Source organism: Echinops telfairi, unplaced genomic scaffold, assembly GCF_000313985.2.
Source record: "Echinops telfairi isolate 266 unplaced genomic scaffold, ASM31398v2 ScPeMD7_16;HRSCAF=60, whole genome shotgun sequence".
Taxonomy (NCBI): Eukaryota; Metazoa; Chordata; class Mammalia; order Afrosoricida; family Tenrecidae; genus Echinops; species Echinops telfairi.
This window is the reverse complement of record NW_022103913.1, coordinates 7,515,444-7,536,163: the sequence shown is the minus strand read 5'-3', so window position 1 is coordinate 7,536,163 and position 20,720 is coordinate 7,515,444. Positions and strand designations below refer to the sequence as shown.

General features: G+C 48.0%; 1 protein-coding gene across 2 annotated transcripts in view; it reads right to left on the bottom strand.

Moving 5' to 3' along the window:
* NMNAT3 (nicotinamide nucleotide adenylyltransferase 3) overlaps positions 1-20,720 on the bottom strand; it is a 26,220-nt gene that overhangs the window by 4,456 nt on the left and 1,044 nt on the right. The window contains exons 2-3 of one of the 2 annotated variants that reach the window (XM_045287474.1): positions 11,578-11,761; positions 4,683-4,762 (exon numbers count right to left, since the gene is read on the bottom strand). In XM_045287474.1, the coding sequence (XP_045143409.1) occupies positions 4,683-4,762; positions 11,578-11,761 (264 nt within the window). Of the gene's footprint in view, positions 1-4,682; positions 5,226-11,577; positions 11,762-20,720 lie in introns of those variants that run through there. The other variant, XM_004712115.2, reaches the window with a different exon arrangement.

The following is a 20,720-nucleotide window of genomic DNA, read 5'->3' as shown; positions in this document are numbered from 1 at the left end:
GTTTCTGTTTCTGAAGAGCTACAGCCTCAGAAGCCCACAGGGCAGTTCTGCCCGGTCCTGGAGGGTCGCTATGAATTGACTGGAGGTCAGTGGGGGGGTGGGTGGGCTTGGAGCTGATGTTTCATTAGGTTTTCCCCAGCAGGGCACGTAGCCCAGAAACCCCTCTGAACAACAGACCCTACTCTGCCCTTTAGGGTCACTGTGAGTCAGAATGAATGCTATTCGCCCTGAGTGCTTGCTGGAGGGGACAAGTGCTCACAAAGGCGATCACAAATCCCTGTCAAATGCACGGAAATCATTGCTATGGAATTTTTAGACTGGGTATTCTAATCCAAGGTGCCAAGTCTCAAGTGTTGTATCTTTTATCCATTGAGTTTTTTCTTATTTCAGGGGCATTTTAGAATTAAATAAGTTCATAATTATAAGGTTCTCAGAGCAGTGCCTGGCGCAGTGTAAGTGGAATATGAGTTCATCATTCATTCATTTGTAGGAGCCCTGGTGGCTACGAGTTGGGCTGCCAATTGCAAGGTCAGCAGTTTGAAACTAACAGGTGCCCCACAGGAAAAAGACGCGGCTGTCTGTTCCTGTAAAGAGCTAGTCGTGGAAACCCACAGGAACAGCTCTGCCCTGTCCTACAGGGTCGCTCTGAGTTGGCATTGACTCAACACAGTGAGTTTTTGTTGTTGTTGCTTATTGATTCCTTCACCCATCAGTCCATTTGTCTAAGTATCCACTCAACCCTTATGGAGTGTTTCCTAAAAACCAGTACATTGCATTTGAAAATGTAACAACTCACATTTTCATTTGGTGCTGGTGATACTGCTCAGAATGTCTGTATGGAGTTGACCTATCCCGCATCTGTGAGGTTTTAATCTTAATTTCTTCCTTCTTTTTTTTAGATCATTTTATTGGGGGCTCGTACAACTCTTATCACACTCCATCCGTTGTGTCAAGCACATTTGTACATATGTTGCCATCATCATTCTCAAAACATTTGCTTTCTACTTGAGCCCTTGGTATCAGCTCCTTATTTTACCCCTCCCTCCCCGCTCCCCCACGAACCCTTGATAATTTATAAATGATATTATTTTGTCATATTTTAATATTAATTTATTTATTCAACCACTGTAGTAAGTGTACAGCAAGTCACCAGTGTCTGACCTTTCAAATAAGTGGGTGGTTTCTCATTGCTCTCCCACAGAGGAGGTTAGATGATGTACATTTCATTCCAAGGTCTCCTGCAGCCATGGGCACGTGCCCACCATGCCCACAGGTAGAGAACAGAGAAGAACCATTTCTTCTTCCAGTGGCTTTTTGTGGGGAGTTTCCGCACGGCAGCATCCGTGCCAGGCACGGGGTGGTTGCTAGTAATGCCAAGGGAGCCATGGTAGGCCGGGGTGGTTCAGCTTAAGCACTCAGACAGCGGGGCCTGCGCAGAAAGGACGCCACAAAGAGAGCCGCGTCCTGGGATGTGACGAGCAGGAGGGCAAGAGGAGGGTTGGCTCGGCTGTGATCTTTACCGAAGCAGGTTGCCACGCCTTTCTTCGTGGTGCCACTGGGTGGGTGTGAACTGCCAACCTTTCAGTTAGCAGCCAAGTGTGAATTATTTTCCCCCAGGGACTGCCATCTGCCACCTTGGAACAGTCTGTGTAAATGGATGATGTGGGAGGAAGTGCTGCTCTGGGTGGACGGAAAGGGAATCCTCTGCTGGCTACCATCAGCCAAGGGAGAGACCCCCATTCCCAGGAAGCACACAGAGTGGGGCTGTTAAGGGCCGGGGAGGTGTCACCTGTCCCAGCATTTCACACCCCAGCTGCCCGAACTCAGCTATTGTCTGCGTATGGGGGTGGGGTGGGGAATGGCCCAAGGATAGCCCCAAATCACAGGGGCTCTGGTGGCCAGTAAGTGCGCTGTTCACAGCACGTGCTAACACACACTGCATGCCAAACGATCCTTTAGAAATATTGTCATAGGAACACCCATGCCACCTCATCAAATGCCAACCTTAGGCAGAGAAAACCCCTGCCGCGCTTGTAAAAATCCCTCTGGTAGAAAGCAATAATCATGCATAACTCTGCTTCCTTAGAGAAACTGCCGAGCGGTCATCCCTACTCGGTCTATCTCCTTCACAGGCAAACGCACAGGGCAGTCTATCCCGCTACCTGTCCGGCGCACGTTTGGAATCACAGCAGTATTGTGTCCTTCTTTTCTTACTTACCTCACAAACATTTCTGTTTTGAGGCAAACTCCTCGCCGTATGTATACGGCATCATTTACGTCCATGTTTACCTATTGGAGTTCCCTTTGTTTTCCCGCAAGGTGGCGACTGTTGTGATAAACACCATCATTTGCATGGGCCTTGGCATCAATTTCTCATTTTTCCCCTTATCCAGATTCGAAGAAAGGGTATTTATTAATCAAAGGCCATGAACACCTTTAAAGCCCCTGATATATTTTGATAAATAGAAAAATATACTTTAAAAATGAATAAAATACATTTCAAAGCACTTCATTTGTGCATTTTGCTGAGGTAAATTTTGCAAGAGTAAATTTCTATCATGCTTGATACAACTTAAAATTCACAGTATCAATAATTGCCACCACCATCAGTCATACTAGTTCTTAAGATGAAAGAAAAAGACAAAACATTTTTGTCAAATATTCCCAAATTATGAGATATTTTCATGTAAAATATATATTTAAAGAGTGTGTGAAGCCATACAAACTCCAACATTAAGTATCCAAGATGCCATTCATAGATGTACTATACTACTATTGATAGTTAGGATTAATCCAGATGTACATCTATTTTAAAAATTAAAATTGAACACATTTTGACGACTTTAGACTTTTCTCCACCATCAGAAACAAATGAACAAAAATAGAGCTACGATCATGTGTTTAAGTAGAGTGTCTGATTTTTTTTAATGATTAGCTTTCATTCAGTGAAAAAAGTCCTTTTTCAGCCAGCTGCATCGCACAAGAACACAATGGTTGCGGGCCTGGAGGGAGAGAGAAGGGATGAGGGACAAAGCCCACCATGCCGTGCCCAGCAGAGTAGGGCGAGAGCCACTGGAAGGAGACGCGGAGTGGGTCTTGGTGCAGGGAGAGAGCTGATCCCAGTGAAGGCGGAGGACCAGGCTTGTGGGGAAAGAGGGTTCTGACTGAACCCTACAGGGAAAAGGGAGAGACCAGCCAAAGAGCGAGGATTCTGGAAGCGTCTGCTCTCGAAAACGAACAGCCATGGAGTCAACACTACTCACAGAGACCCTACAGCACAGAGTCAAGAAGGGCCCTGTGGGTTTCCCAGGCTGTACCTCTTCATGGGAGCAGAAAGCCTCATCTCAGTGGCTGCGAATTATTGACCTTGCGATGTCCAAAAGCACTAGTTTAGGTTTATTTAACCTACTGATCTGGAAGGATTGTCCCGCCAGCCCAAGTGGGGTGCCCCCGTGGTGGACTTGATAGAGGGGGTAAAAGGGCTAGCCTGCTGTTAAATAAAATACTAGAAATATAACATAATTTAAGATTTAGTTTCTTAGAAATCCAAAATGCAATAACCCCTCCCCGCCTTTCCAGAAAAATTTCCTTTTAAGTTCAATATTCTGACTGAGGAAGGTGGTAGTAAGCCAGCAGGCATCAGGGGATGGTGGGCTGATGAGCCCTGGAGAAATATAGGTATAGACAATTTCCTGTGGTCATTACAAAATCTGTCTTTTTGTCCCTTGTTCAGAGTATCAATTGTATCCTGTGATCATTGCAAAACCTGCTAATAATTTTCAACCATCACTGTAAAACCTGTTTTTTGGTCACATAGTTTACAGAATATAACTTGCTTAATTTTCACTGGGTCTTTGAAGCAGTTTGGAGGTGGAAAACCCCACGTTGCCTTCTGTCTTGTGCGTCAGGGTTTCTTGAGTCAGCCTGGTTTCTGTCTTTGGCTGAAAGAGTGGCAGCCTATCCTAGGCCCTGGGCCTGGCACCAGACTCCTTTGCAGACTGGCTGGCTGGAGTTGGACCAAGGAGGACCTTGACTCCTTGCTTATGTCCCATGCCGCCCTCCTCCCCACCCCACAGCACGCACTGGTCATTTTGCACAGCCTGTGCACAGCCTTCGGCCTTGGGGACTAGTCTGCCCATTAAAGAAGGGAAAGTGACCGGACGCCACAGCCAACAAGTTCCCACCAAACATTTGGGAGCTGACAACAGGGGAGAAATCCAGGGTTACAAATTCAGAGCATAATCTAAATTGGCTTTAAATTCCATTCAAAATAGGCTTCCTCATCCGTTTCTTTAAACCAACGCAGGAAAGCTCTGGGAGGGGCCTCAGGGGCCAGTCTCTCTAGCGAAGTGTGATAAGGGTACATCTGAAAGGTGGAAGAAGCCCTGTGTAGAAGCCCAGCCTCGCTCCCCACTTTATCCGTGTGACCTGGATTGTAATCTGTGTCCCAGCACAAATCACACAGGGGAGAAAGCTCCTTTGGGGCAGAAAGTGCCAAATTAGCATCACCATTTACAAGGTGGGTGGGGGTGGCCGTGGTGAGTTGTCTAATATGACGGCCCTTTCAATCTCACAAGTGTCACCAACCGGCAGGACTCACATGCCCGGGCTGTGACCACTCTGCTGCTCACAGGCATGCCTGGCACCTCACCCTCCATACACACACGAGGGTCAGCACCCACCTGCAGCGGCCTGGGGCAGCGCCATGTCACCGGGGCCATCTGTCTGGGGCAGGGCTCTGAGCAGTTCACTGCGATGATGCCTGTGTTGAAACATACGGCTTGGTCTATGTCCACCGTCCACCCCCCATAGCCTCCCAGGGGCTACACGTCCCCCACATATCTGTGGAGAGGCTCGTATGGGCCAGGCACTGTGCCAGGCGCTGTGTAGGGAGCAGACACCACCTGGGTCCTCTGGAACGTCTTGCCCCAGACAGTTCCCTGCCTGCGGACCATTCATTTCCTGTGTGAAAGCAAGGAAACCCGCAGAACTCCTCTCTACTGACATTTTCGTCTGATTGCTCTCACTGTGTAGCAGCGGAGTTAGTGTTGATGGTGGTTCAGGCCGTGGGCTGATAGAATCTGGTGGATCTGAGTCAATGGTTCTGCATTTCCTCGTTGTGTGACTTCAGACCATCTCGCAGACCCGGTTTTGATCTGTATAATGGGGATAGTAGGAGCCCTGGTGGAGTAGTGGTTGTGAGTTGGGCTGCTAACCACAAGGCCAGCAGTTCGAAACCACTGGCTGCTCCCTTGAACAGGTTCAGTCTGGGAAATTCACAGGGGCAGTTCTACTCTGTCCTGTAGGGTCGCTATGAGTTAAAATCAACTCACTGGTAGTGAGTTTGGCTTTTGGTTTTTGGTGGGGGGAAGTGGGGATAATAACACCTACAGTTTTAGACCTGTGTGAAGGCAAACGAGCTATCTGAATTAAGCACTGGCATGGTGAGTGGCCCACAACTTGTTCTCTGGGGACAAGTCAGTAATTCAGAACTCAATAGGACCAAGGCCCAGAGGCAGGGATCTGGAGCCAGGCTATCTGCGTAAAGTCCCAGCTCCCCCACTGGCTGTTGTGTGGCCCTGACCATTTCAGATTTCTGCATCGATATTTTCTCAGCTGTGGAATGAGGGCTATTGATAGCAACCACCTCCACTGCTGAGGATTAAAGATGGGGGTACATACCAAGAGTGCTGGGCAGTGTACATTAAAGGCAGCGTTTAAAATAGGATTACACGTAAGATTGTCTGGGAAGTCCAGCTTTTTCACCTCTGTCTTCTGCAAGGGAAGGGATACCTGTACCTTTTTTTCTTCCTTCTTTCTTTTTATAAAACCTAAACCAAGTAATCACCACTATCCATCCTCTTCTCTATCTGTTTGATCTTCATCTCCCGCTTCCCGTACGATTGCATCCTACGAGCCGTATCTGGGACCAGCAGCAGCCCCATTGGTGCAGTGGGTTCCAGTTGGACTGCTATCAACAAGGTTAGCAGTTCAAAACCACCAGCTGTTCCACGGAGAAAGACGAGGCTTTTAACCATGTAAAGAATTAGTCTCAGTTCTCCATGTTCTATTTTGGGCTACTCTGAGCTGGCAGTGTCTCGGTGGCTTTCCAGAGTGCCTGGTGGAAGCAGCATGGGCTCTGCAACCGCAGGGAGAGGGCTCAAGGCGAGGCTCACTGCTTCTGTGAGTGCAGACAGCCCCACATGCATGGAGCCTCACTGATGTCGTGTTTCCTGGGCATGGAAACGAACACCAGCCTTACCTGTGCCGAGAAAGCGCTGCTCTCCTGTCGAACACTGGGAACCTAGCTCTCTGTGGATTATTGTGGGGAGGGGCCCACTGTCCCGTTAAGGGCTGGAATTAGAGGGCTTGGGTTGGAATCTGACTCCAACTAGCAGGGTGCAGTCTTGGCTGAGCTCCTTCAGCTATCCGTCTTCAATGTGCCCATCTGTAAAGTGGGGATGGTAAGAGCACCTACTCTGTAGAAAGGTGCTCTGAAGGAGTAGTGGGGTCCTTGTTGGACTACTAACCTCAGGGTCAGCAGTTTGAAACCACCAGCCCCCTACAGGAGAAAGACGAAGTTTTCTACGGCTACAAACACGTACAGGCTCAGAAACCCGCAGGGCCAGTTCTACTCTGCCCTACAGAGTGACGGTGAGTCTACTGCTCGGCAGTGGGCTATGCACTGAGCTGTGAACCAGGAGAGCAGCGGTTGGAATCCACCAGTTGCTCCCCAGGAAAAAGACAAGGCTGTCTTCTCCAGTAAGTAGTTAAAGTCTCAGAAACCCAGAGAGGTTCTTCTACTCGGTCCCTTCGTGTTGCGAGAAGTGGGGAGAAGCGACGTGCGGGCAGTGAGTGTGTAGTTTTTAACTCTACCGAGTGGTTGTGAGGATTAAGTGAGGTGATGTCTATAGAGGGCTTCACCCCGCACTGACCAGTACATACAAAGTGACCAATACAATGAGTTACTATCATCACTACGTTCTGTCAGTCCGCTCACTCCCATGCCCTGAAGCCAGTTGCAAACTGGGATCGCCTTCTTTTCATGGTCATGGTTTCTTGGCATTTATGAAAGCCGAAGGCTGCGGAGTGTGGGAATGGCGAGAGTGATGAATAAGTAAGTACATCTGTCCACGTCCAAAGTCCGTCCTGAGCCTCACGGGGCAGCTGGGTCTCCTGAGGGCCTGGCTGGACTCTAGCTGTTTCTATGGTCAGTGTGCACATGGGCCTGGGCTTGGTGAGCTTCCCTCTGAGGACACACTTGGCGTGGTCCAGGCTTTGGTGTCATTTGGGGTAGGCTGGCGTCTCACTTCCACTTACTAGCTGTCGACTGAGTAGGCGATTGACCTTCAGAGCCTCTGCCTCCCCGTCTGTAAAGCAGGGCTGAACTCACCGATCGCTCAAGGTTGCTGAGCTGACAGGTGAAGGAGCCTGGAGCTGTCACCTGAGTAAGCCACGAATGCAAGGCGATGCCTGCACTTGGCTTTGCTTACCATGAAGCTCGGAGCTCCCATCGGCCCTTCTTTGAACATGACCCTGATGTTCCAGCTTTGGTGTGTACGTGATGAATCCTAGAGCAACACTTCCCCCACGGGGTTCCCCTCTGCCGTTGCAGGCGGTGGCTGCTGCTCCCCAGGCTGTCAGTCTGAGTGGCTCAGCTTGGCCTGGGAGTCCGTTCCCTGGGACCTCAGCCGCCTCACTGACCCAAAGGGAAGCCCTATCAGGGGGTCACTGTGGCAGCGCAAGGTCAGCCCAGGAAACTCCCACACTGTAGACCAAGGGTCCTCAAACTTTTTAAACAGGGGGCCAGTTCACTGTCCCTCAGACTGTTGGAGGGCCGGACTATAGTTTTTAAGAAAACTACGAACAAATTCCTATGCGCACTGCACATATCTTATTTTGAAGTTAAAAAAACGAAATGGGGCAAAAACACCCAGCGGGCCAGATAAATGTCCTTGGCGGGCCACATGTGGCCCGCGGGCCGTGGTTTGAGACTCCGGCTGTAGACCATGACTTCTGAAGGCAGCATAGGACCGGCATTAGGGTCCCGGGCCTGGGGCTCCACGCTGGCTAGATTAACCTCGCCTCTCTGAGTCCCGGGCCCCTCATTCGCAAAGTGAGGTGCTGGGAGGACACATGAGGTCACGATGGTGGTGACGGTGATGACTGCTGCCCATGACTTTGTGACCACGGCCTCCCCCAAAACAACGTGGGGAAGAGGCGAGCGAAATGCTACCCAATGTCCTTTAGAGCATGAAAGTTGGCCTGGATTTTTAAAAAAGATCAAAATTAAGCAAAACGAAGAAGAAAAGCACCACATGACCCCCATGGCCTCAGGGTCTGCATCAAGCGGACATCAGGAGGACGACTGACATCAATGTCACATGAGGGACAGTCTCTGTAGCAAGAGGTTGCTACGTGGCGCGAAAGGCAGGACAGGTTTCCACCAGGCTGCTAAAAACATCTAAGTACAAATCTAACCAGATTTTCATTGTCTTTTAAAAATGCATTGGGCAATAAATAAATAGATGCATTAGGTGATTTAAGAAAAGCGTTAGGCGCTAAGTGCATTTTTATAATGCAATGGGTACATTGTCGAGATAAAGCTCACTTTACATGATCTTAATGAGCTGCCTTACACAACTGTGTTGACCAGACTGCACAAAACACATCAACTGGGACCTTTAAGAAAGAAAGAAACAACCCCAGAGCCACCCCACTGCCCAGCATCCCTGGAAGGTGCAGGTGTTTACCAAGCTTTCCAGCGATGCCTGCGGCCAGGTTGAGCCCGCCCTTGGGAGAACCTCAGTACCACTCAGAGCCTGAGCCACCCGGCTGGCACCAGGGCCGCGGAGCTCGACGCTGGCCTGCCCCGTGTTAGACGCCTCAGGGGAGCCCTGAAACTTCCAAGGATACCCCACCTCTGCCCTCTCCGGAGAGCAAGGCATCAGTGGTTTGAAAGCTCCCTGGGTGAGTGCCAGGTGTGGGCAGCACCGAGGACGACAGTGAAGAGGGAGAAAATGCGTTCAGTGGCATCTCGGCTCACACTTGAGTTTCTCTGTACATGCCCTAGTCACAGCATGCAGGGCTGGGGGCCGCTGCTATTTACTCATGAGCAGCTTAGCTGCTTTGAGGAGCCAGGGTGAGGATGCAGGGAGGCAGCTAACGTTATTAAGCACTTACTATAAACCAGGTGTCCTGCCGACATCGTCTCATCTAACTTCCATGGCCTCTTGTGAAGTAGGTGACGTCAGCCGGTTTTATGAGGTGAGGAAGGGAGGCCAAATCCTGAGGTCACATCACTTCCCCAGCGAATTTGACTCCAGAGCCTGTGCCCCAAGCCATGCTGCCTCTCACAGGCTGCCAGAAAACAATGTCCACTTCTGGCTACACGTCAAAGCCCAATGGCTTATTGGATTATCTATGGCTTTGCTTCTATTGTTGCTGTCATCAGCTCCTGTCCAGTCAACGCCGACTCCCAGAGATGCCACGCACAAGAGAAGGAAACACCGCCCGGTCCCGCGTCTCCCGCACAATGGTGCTTATGTTTGAGCCCATTGCTGCAGCCACTCATCCACCCATCTCACCGAGACGCGTCCCCTGGGTTGAAGGCCCCCTACTTATCCAGGCATGATGCCCTTCTCCAGGGACTGGTCTCTCCTGATATTACCTTTTGATATTGTAATAGCTCAGATAAATGCGAGATGACGATATGCCCCACTGTAAAAGGACAGGGTGTCCATTTTTAATGTAATTTTCAATGTATGATCTTGGCACCGCACGATGGGTGGTTAGTAAAAGGCAGAATGCAGTCTAAGCAGTACGAGGCTGGCCAAGAGAGTCAGGAATGGGGACCAAGAGGCCAAGTCACCTCTAGCGACTCTGAGGATCAGTCCAGAGCAAAAACCTTAACTGGCGATGGCGAGGCTGCCGGTGCCTCTGCCCTGTGCCTCGTGCCTCCTGCTCCCCGGGAACCCTCAGCCCCACTGCCATCAGTCGACGGGACAGGGCAGACCTGTCCCTGTGGGTTTCGGACACTGTAACTTTTCACGAGAGTGCAAAGCCCAGCTTTCTCGTGCGGAGCAGCTGGTGGTTTCAAACTGCTGAGCTTCTACGGCGCCCCCAAGGGTCCTGGGCCTGCCTGACAGCACCAGTGCCTCACAACAGACACAAGACACAGCCCACAATTTGCAGTCTCTTCCAGCAGAGCTGGCTCTCACCAGTGGCACGGGGACCTGGCTCCCCTCACATCCCTGACAGCTGGGGGCCTGTGGGCTTCTGGACCCCACAGGAGGGGCCTGCTGCTTCGCTGGCAACCTCCCTGTACAGGCGGCAGACACAGGCAGTACCCAGTGCGTCGCTCGTGTGTGACTCAGCAGGGGTCGTCCGGGTCCATTCTGACTCGCAGCGACCCTGTAGGGAAGAGCAGAGCTGCCCTGCAGGTCTCTGAGGCGGTAGGTCTTCATGGGAACGGACAGCCTCACCTTTCTCCCTTGAAGCAGCTGGTGCATTCAAACTGGTAACCTTGTGACTGGTGGTTCACGTGTAACCCACTGTCCCACCAAGGCTCCTCCCCAACGTGCAGGTCTTTTTAAAGTTACACTGATCATGCTAAACACTAACAGCAATTCCAAAAAGAAACAAAATGTCCTGAATTACAATGTTTGGGTGTGGAATCTGTTTTTTCTCCCCTCTCTCTTTTAAATACAAGTTAGAATATGTAGAACTTGATGGCTAATTTTCTTTCTTTTTTTTTAAATTAAATAATCATTTTATTAGGGGCTCATACAACTCATCACAATCTGTACATACGTCATCTGTGTCCAGCACTTTAGTACACATGTTGACTTCATCATTCTTACGACACCCGCTTTCCACTTGAGCCCCTGGTGTCAGCTCATTTTCCCCCCTCCCTCCCAGCTCCCCCCTCCCCCGGAACCCCTGATAATTTATAATTTATTATTATTTTATCATATCTTACCCAATGATGGCTAATTTTCTAAGTGCACATTTTGAGCTAGGCCATGAAATGCCCCCTTTCCTAAATATTATTATGATATGGTTTGGGTTACACAAAAGAGTCTTTGTGGCTCTGTGGGTTAGGCTAACCACAGGGCCGAAGGTTCAAAACCACCAGTCACTCTGAAGGAGAACGATCCTGTAAAGATGTAGTCTCAGAAACCTCCCTATGGTCCCTTTGAGTGGAAATTGACTCCCTCGGGGGCAGTGGGTCTGCATGGGGATAGGTTGGGTCACATAAAATGATACTTACATTTTTGTCCTCGTTTTTTACATGTGACAATGGGTCACCCCCCAGAGCTGCACAGCTACCAAGTGGTGGCCCTGGAGCCCTCGTGCTCTCGAGCGGGCTGTCCAGTGTATCCTGCCCCGGCCTGCAGGGCAGCCCTTCTGAACGGTTTGGCCCAGGGGGCTCTCTGAGAGGGAGACTCTGTTGGTCTCCCTCTGTCTCTCGGTCTCCCTAGGGGAGACATTTCTTGCCTTTGGCTGGGAAGTCCTGGGTGAAGCCCCGCTCAGCCTTCAGCCCCTCCTCACCCCCCAGAGGACACCCAGCATTACCTCAGCACCTTCACCGTCTCCACCCACTGCGCCTGCTCACTCTCCCAGGAGTCCGCCCGGATCCAGTCGGACGTCTGCAGGGCTAGCCGTGCCATGGCCACCCGGTGCTGTGCTGCTGCGAGGTCCTTCTTCCCGTAGGTGTCACCGACGGGGGACACGATGCCCTTGATCACCTGGTACACACCTGCCAAGGGAAAGCAGTGGCGTCACACACAGAGAAGCTCCCCACCTGGCAGCTGGAGCCAGGTAGCCACTGCACAACTCGCGCCCGGTCCGCCCCTTCCTGAGTGGGGGCAGAGCCTAGGACTCTCCCTTGGACAAAGGCAAGGTGCGGCCTTGGGGACCACGCGTCACTCCGCCAGTCATCTTCCACAGACCAAGCGCCCCTGCAGCAATGTGGGCAGTGTGGGTCAGAAGGTGTCTGCGAACACCATGCGGTGCCTGCGGTTCTTAGCTCAAACGGGGGTTCTGTGGATCGGAGCAGAAGGGACAGGGGCTGGTGGGTGAGGGGATGGAAGCTGCCTGTCCGCACCTGGCACCCTCTGTTGCCTCCTGAGGCACATGCTGCTAAGGGTCTCGGAAGGCCCGCTTTCCTACTCTGGAACGGAGAACCACTGTGGGAAGAGCATGGCAGGGCTGCTGCAGCATCACTGAGGAGAATGCCTTGGGCAAATTACCAAGCTATTCAAAAAGTAAAAACAAACACATTTGAACTTCACCATGCCCTCCTGGAAATGGGACAATACTTGCATTTTTAGGGCCTTGCTCAAAGCTTAACTCATTGCCACTGGATTAATAGACTGATGGCGACCCTATAGGGCAGGGTTGAACTGTCCCTGTGGGTTTTCAAGACTGGAACTCAGTATAGGAGTAGAAAGGCTCATCTTTCTCCCAAAGAGTGACTGGTAGTTTCCAACTCCCGACCTTGTGGTTTAGCAGTTCAATGTGTAGCCCAGGATGCCACCAGGGCTCATGTTCCTGTAGTGGGACACCACTTTTGACTCCGAAGAGAATCCATTGATTTTACAAATTGTATTATGAACTAGAGCCCACCCATAAAAGGGCATAAAGCACATGCAGTTAGTTTGCCAACAGTTGTGAAGAATATTCGATTTCAACCGTCACCCAGGAAGGAATAGGACACGTCTGGGACGTCTCCTCTGTGACCGGAGCGAGTCGCCGTCTTTACTGTAGAGTACCAAGCCCCTTGTGCTCCTGTCGAGCTTGCTCACACATTCGCATTTCCCTTTGAAAACACGGATTCTTTTTCCTGCTTTAGGGATGGACTGATTAGCTGTTACACTCCTTCGTGCTGTGTCTGTTTGTCTGTCTATCTATCTATCTATCTATCATCTCATAAGTAGCTTGGTTTTGTTTCTCTAGATAACCCTGTCTAACACACTGCTGGGCACTGCTTAGAAGGAAACTGCCCTGTAGCTCTTCTGACCCCCATGGGGTTGATCTGATGAGAGAGAAACGTGCATGTCTTTCTGTCCCCCACAGAAAGCTGGGGGATTTCTTGTTACAGCCTAGTCTTACCTGGCAAATACGCCATGTTTCAAGAGGCAGTCCCTGCTGCCATGGCTAAATTGTGTCCCTCCATAGTAAGTGTTGTAGATCTGAGACTAGGATTTTCTTTGTTATGCTAACAAGACCATACCAAGATAGGGCTTCTCTTATATAAATCACCGTGGAGATCTAACAAGAGCAAATTCGGCACAAAGAAGGAAGGACTAACAGGGGAGGACGGGCTGGGAGGACGGATGCCATGAGGAGAGTACCAGCGAAGTGGGGCACAGGAGCTGACAAGGATCCTTACTTACCCAGAGCCTGAACTCAAACTTCCAGCCTTCTACCTGAGAGAATAAGCTTGTGTTGCGGTGGTATGTCAGTTCTAGCAGCACGAGTTCACTAAGACAAGCCACCTATGAATGCACTGATTTCAAATGAGTGTTTCTGCAACTCTTGACATGATGGTGGATCTTTCTCTGCTAGTCGTGGGTGTTCATCACCTCCCTGGCTCGCAGAGACCCACACGGGAGGCTCACACCGCTGTGATCTGTTCTGGCTGCCTTTCCAGAAGTAGCTGGGCAGGCCTTTCTTCTTAGTTTGTCTGAGCCTGGAGGCTCTGCTGAAACTTGTTCAGCAGCATTGTAGCAAGCAGAAGTCCACAGACAGGTTAGGCTAGCAGTGCTTCCCTGACCAGGAATTGAACCTGCGTCTCCTCTATGGAAGTTGAGAACTCTACCCTGAACCACCACTTTCCTCATGATGAATCACCGCAGTTCAGTTCCAATCTCCAACGAACACTGCAGTCCTGAATTAAACCTGATCAACTCAAGATATATTATCTTTCCGTGAATTGGTAGGTTCCTGTTGCTAATATTTTAAAGGATGTAATATAGGCCTACAATTGTCCTCTCTCTTTCTGTCCTAATCAGTCTTTGGTATCAACAGTGTGCAGCCCTCGTTTTCTATGCATGTGATATTTCACAAGGCTGGAGTTTAATTTGTGTGACAAAAATGTTGACTACGGATTGAATTTCTTTAATGGCAGTAAGAGGATTCATCTTTCTTACCCCTTCATTATCACTTTTGGCAACTTATCTTTTCTGGGATTTCGTCCATTCGATCTCATATGTGAAGTTGACTGGCGTCGGTTTGTTCATAGCATTCTCTGATCCGTCTCACGTCTGCAGCACCTGCAGTGACGGCCCTTTTCACGCACACGTTGGTTATGTCACCGTTCTTTTCCTTTGCTCAAAAGCCGTCAGGGGTTGTTACTTCAGAAACCCTTTCAAAGAACCAGCGTTCAGTTTTATTGATCTTCTGTAGCGAGTGATTATTGCCCATGTCACCAGTTTCTGAAGTTGTTTGATGAGTTCCATCTCCCGCCATCTCGGAGGGTGGCTTGACTGTCCTTTCCTGACTCCTTGTGATAGACGCTCAGCTAATTGGTTTGTACTTTCTCTTATTTCCTACTGCACATGTTTCTGGCTCTTCATTGTTTAAACATGTCTTTACGTGTACCTCACAAGGTTTGATATATAGTGCTTTCATGAACATTTAGTGCAAAAACATTATCTAGTGTCCATTGTGATGTTTTGGATTCATGAGTTACTTAGAAGTAGTTTTCTTTATTAACAAACATATGAGGATTTCTTTCTGCTTTAAAGAAGCACACCAGCCTGTGTGATCTAAGGATTATAAATAATATACCTCAAGTCTGAAGGAGGGAATGGTCTCAGAGCTTAAATTGTGAGCACTTGGTTTGCAGAAGGCTATGGATGACAGTGGAAGCCCAACATCCATTTGCAGGATCCACATATCGATTAAGCCTCTGGTGACTCTCCTCTGAACACAGACCAGGGTTGACTAGCCTTGCCATCCTAAGAGTGCACTGGGAATGAATTATGGCAGATATAGTTATGCTAAAATCTAACACCTTATCATTTGATTTCTCTTTTGATCCATTCTAAAGCTGTTCTAGTTTTTAATATTTTCTGTTTTCTTTACAACTGGAGTTTTCTTCTATTTTATTTTGTTTTTGTTGTTAGCTTGTTTGACTGTTGTTCTGCTTGGTAGGTTTTCGGTACATGAAATCCAGGATGGTGAGTCTATAGAGACAGTAACTGGATTAATGGTTTCTTGGGGTGTGTGGCTGGAGATGTTGGGGAGCTAATAACAGGATTACAAAAGAGAAGAAAATGTTCCAAAACGTGGTAATGATTGTAAAACCCTTCCTGGTATGCCTGAACTATTGCATTGCATGGCATTTGGATTATATCCCCATCAAACTGCTTATAAAAAATAGTGTACCAATGATACAAAAGTGAGTAAAAAAAGTCTTGTTAAGAAAACAAGCCAAAACAAATAAAAATGAAAAGTTTATTTCTAGCTTAGTTGCATTGTGATCAGAAAACACACCGTATGAAGTTATTTACTTGAAATCACTTGAAATGTGGTTTCAGTGTGTGACAATTCAAGGAGCCCTGGTGGTGTAGCGGTTATATGTTTGGCTTTGATCTGCAAGGTCCACAGTTTGAACCCACCAGCCACTCTTCGGGAAAAAGGGAGATATCGTGTGATGCTTCTGCTGGCAGCCAAGGAATGAGGAAGGACTAGAAAGGCTAGAGGCCAGAGAGAAATAAGGATCGGTTCTCCTTTGAAGCCGCAGAATGAATTCGCATGGCTGACAACCTGATCTCAGGCTCCTCCATGCAGAACTGTAAGCAAATAAACTTCCATTCTTATGAGTCACCCAGTTGCTGATAGTTTGTCATGGCAGCCCTAGAAGGCTAACAATGAAACGGAACACCAAACTCAAGGCCTTTAAGCTGATTTCTGATATAACAGTCTCCCTCTAGGAGGAGCGGCAGCGCAGTGCATTGGGCTGCAATCTCATGGTCAGCAGTTTGAAGCCACCAGCCGCTCCGCTGGAAAAAGACTGGGCTTCCTACTCCAGCGAATAGTCTTGGAAACTCCAAGGAAGGGGATCATTATGTGTGTCAGCCTGGGTACTTTAGAGAAACAAATCCACAGAAATTCATATGTATAAGGGTGAGTTTTATAGAAAGGGTAAGTGCACACCAAGAAAACATCCCAACCCACTGCTGCCCAAGCACACAAGTCCAACATTAGCCCATATGTCCAACACCAATCCATGAAATCTTCCTCCATCTCACAAAACAGATGCAATGATGCTGAAGGAGAAAAGCCAAGTCAGTGAATGTGTAAGCATCTCAGCGCTGGCAGGGTCTCCACACGGCTGCTCCAGCACCTAGGGCTGCATCGGGGTAGGTCCATGCGGCTTCTCCTCAGGGATGTCTTGCAGGAAGTGAGCCTTGCCAGCTGAAGCAGGGGGCTAAGGCAGCTGCACCCTGGTCCAACCATCAGAAAACAAGAGACCCGAGAACTCGAAAGGCCAGGCTCACTGAGCCATTTATCCCTCTGCCCTTCAATTAACCCCACATGTATTTATCATCCAGGTTGGCACAATAAACTAACTACCTCACTATGCAATGACTCAATTGCAGTGAGAGAACACCTTCTCTGCCACTGAATCCATTCTGACTCAGAGTGATCCTGGGACAGAGTAGAGCTACCCCTGTGGGTGTCTGAGACGGTCACTCTTTACTGGAGCAGGGAGCCTTGTCTGTCTCCCTTGGAGAAGCTGGTGCTGTTGAGCTGCTGACCTTTACCTAGGTTCTTGTGACAGGAACATGCGAATAGCATCATATTTTTCATTTTGGTTCTCAGTTTCATTGTTAGAAGTGGATTTATGATTGATTTTTGTGTGTTGCTTTTTATCTTCCAACGGATCTTATTGATTCTATAAGGTGGTTTATTTTTATTTTTTGGTGGGCCGGGGTAGATTCCTAGGTTTCAGAGTTTATTTTCCGAGTGTAAGATTTAGTGTTAACAGGTGCCACTGAGCTGGCGCCAACAGACAGCAACCCTATGTACAACCGACCCAAACACTGCCACGCCCGCCGCACACGCACGGTGGCTGTTGTGCTTCCACTCACTGCTGCACCCACGGCACCACTCTAGTTCGTGGGGAGGCTTCTTCGTTGTCTGGCAACACTCTACCAGAGACGATACCCTTTTCCAGAGACTGGACCCTCCTGATAACATGTCCAAAGAACACAAGATGCAGTCTTGCCATCTTTGCTGCTAAAGAGCATCCTGGCTGCACTTCTTCCAAGACAGACTTGTTTGTTCTTCTGGCAGTCTAGATTTTTAATGTTTTTGACATCATGATGCAAATGCATTCATTCTTCTGCATCATCGGGCTTCCACATACATATTTGGCAACTGAAATCCGGTGGGCGTGGCCAGGCTCACTCTGGTCCTCACAAGGACTTCTTTGCTTTCTAACTCTACAGAGCCTTTTGGCAGATTGGCTTAATGCACTATGTCCCTTGATTTACTGATTGTTGTTTCCAATAAGCATAGATTATGGATTCAAGTAAAACAAAGTCCTTCACAACTTCAGTCTTTTCTCATGATGTTGTTTCTTGGGTCAGTTGTGAGGATTTTTGTTTTCTTTTCTTGAGTTGCAAGCCACACTGAAGGCTGCAGTGTTTGATCTCGATCAGTAAGTGCTTCAAGTCCTCTTGGCTTTGAGCAGGCAAGGTTGTGTCACCTGCATATCACAGGTTTTGAACGAGCTTTCCTGCATCTTAATGCAGTGCTTGTCTTCATATACTCAGAATTCTGGATTATTTTCTCAGCATAAGATCGAATGGTGAGATGATGCAATCCTGAAACACAACTTTCTTGATTTTAGACCATGGTGTGTCCCTTTGTTCTGCACAATGACTGCCTCTTGCGGTCATGTACAGGATCCACATGAGCACAATGAGGTCTTCTGGAGTCCCCGTTCTTTGTAATGTTGTCCATAGTTTGTTATGATCCACACAGTTGGATGCATTTGCATAGTCAATACATTACAAGCAACCATCTTTCGGGTATTCTCTGCTTTGAGCCAAGATCCACTGGCTTCCACAGTGATATTCTAGAGACTGAAAGAAAGGCTAAGCTCTTTCAAATGCAGCTTGGTTTCTGGTAGTGCCTGTTGGTGTACTACTGCAATTATTTTAAAATTACCTTCAGCAAATTTTACTTGCATGTGCTATTACGATATTGTTCAATAATTTCCACATTTTGTTGGGCTTCTTTTCTTTGGCATGGACACAAATATGACTCGCTTCCAGCAGCTTGGCCAGGCAGCATTCCTTCACACTTCTTGGCCTGGAATAATGAGCGATTCCAGTGCTGCATCAGTTTTTTGAAGCATTTCAATTGATATGCTGTCTTCGGTGCAGCTTGGATTTCTTCCTCCACCAGGGCCATCAGTTCTTCATCATAGGCTACCTTTTTAAATGGTTGAATGTTGACCAACTCTTTGATTCTGTGTATTCCTTCCATCATTTTTTGATGCTTTCTGCATCATTCCATTTTTTTTGCCCACATAGTTCTTTAATAGTGCAACTCAAAGCTTTAATTTTTCTTTAGTTCTTTAAGCTTGAACATCCTTTCCACTGCGGCTTTCACATTTCATTCTTGAGCTCTCCTTTGGAATTTTCTGTTCAGGTCTTTTGTCATTTTCCCAGTCACTTTAAGTTCTCAAAGTTCAAGAGCAAGTTTCAAAGTTTCTTCTGATTCTTTCTTTCTTGTCTTTTAACCTTTTGATATCTTCATGTGGGTTCTTGATGTCCATTTGACAACACCTTTGGCCTTCGGTCATTAGTGTTCAATGGACCAAATCTGTTCTTGATATTTCTCTACATTCAGGTGAACAATTGATACCTTCCACAGGCAGCCCCTGGCTTCATTTTGGCTGTTGACATTGGGCTCTCCACCCACCATCTTTTCCCATAGGCATAGTCAATTTAATTCATGTGTTCTACTTGGTGAGATTCATGTGCATAACACTGTTTATGTTGTTGGAAAAAGGTATTTACAATGAAGAAGACATTGGTCTTGCAGAATTCTATTACATGATCTCCTGTTTTACCTTTATCACCATGGCCATATTTTTCAACTACTAATCTTTCCATTTTATTCCCAACTTTTGCATTCCAATCACCAGTGATTATCAGTGCATTGGTTGCATGTTTTGTCAATTTCAGACTAAAGAAGATGGTAAAATTCAACTTCTGCATCACTGTATTTAGTGGTTGGTACATCGATTTGAATAATAGTCATATTCACTGGTTTATCTCATAGGCGTATAGACATTATCCTATCACAGACAGAATTGCACTTCAAGATAGATTTTGAAATATTCTATTTCTCTTGAATTTTTCATTCCAGTATAGTAAACCATATGATAATCTGATTCAAAATAGCACCCAGAAGCAGGCGTGTGCATACAGACCCCAACACGGTGCACCAAAGCATGAGGGCGATGTAATCATGAGGAGGAAGGCATGAACAAACTGGGTTATAGGGCCGGCCCCAATCAGAGCCAAACTGACTCCCTCCTGAGAAATATGTGCCACAGAGAGCAACACTGAACAACAACACCCTCCCGGGGTGAGGGGCCGGCATATCACATCCACCCGGAAGCAAACCAAGAAGGAAAAAGATAAAGGACCGGTCAGTCTAGACTAGACCCCACACTGGCACACCAAGCCCGGAGGACAACGTCCCTGCACGGAGCTGCTAAGGCACAGAGAGGACTGTAGGGCCAACAGCTCATGACATGTTGTCCCCTTACTGGAGCATACTGTGGCAGAGGACAATACTGGGGACACACAGCAGGGAGGAAGTGTGGTCTGAATCCCCTACAGTGGGGCAAACTAAGAAGGGAACATAACAGATCAGTAACAGGAGCAAAGACAGGTCACAAAGCCCCTGAAGAGACTCCAAAAATATACTTCAGGCTAGGAGGGGCAGTTCCCGGAATTCCCCCAGGACCAGTGGGGCAATAGAAAGTTCAATGGACAGACCTAGAAGCATGTTTTGTTGTGGTGGTGGTGGCGGTTTTTGTTTGCCTGTTTCTGTTTGGTGTTTTTGTTGTTTTCTTCTTCTCTTTTTTTCTGGTTAATCACTTGTTTTCTATTTGTTTGGTCTATGCCACTGTTGGTTTGCCTACTTACTCAAGACAGGCATGGGAAGCAAGCTCGAGGTGAAAGCAACAGGACCAGTGGTCCTGGGGGTGGGGTGAGAATGGGGCAGGGAAAGGTGCAGTGGGAAAATAGCACCATAGACGGGGGAACAACTAGGGAATAAAAACCAATACCTAATTGATATCGAGATCCTGGTAGCGCTGGCACAACAGCAGTCAAGCTGAGAGGAAGTACTCTTAGGCAGAAGTAGGGCAAGCATGATGGTGGGGCAGAAGGAAGGTAAAAGGAATCAGAGGAACGATCTAGGTAGCAAAGCTATGGATAGAGGTATAAGCATAGGGGTGTCAGTATATAAATACATTAATCCATAAAAATAGAAGTATTAGCCAATGTACATATATTTATATGGCAATACACTGAGGTAGTGGATGGACTTTGGGCCTCTGCTCATACCCTTCCTCAATACAAGAACACGTTGTTCTAACAAACTGGCAATCTGAGATGCTCACCCTCCCGGTACAATTGCTGAAGACAAAATGGGTGCATAAGCAAATGTGGTGAAGA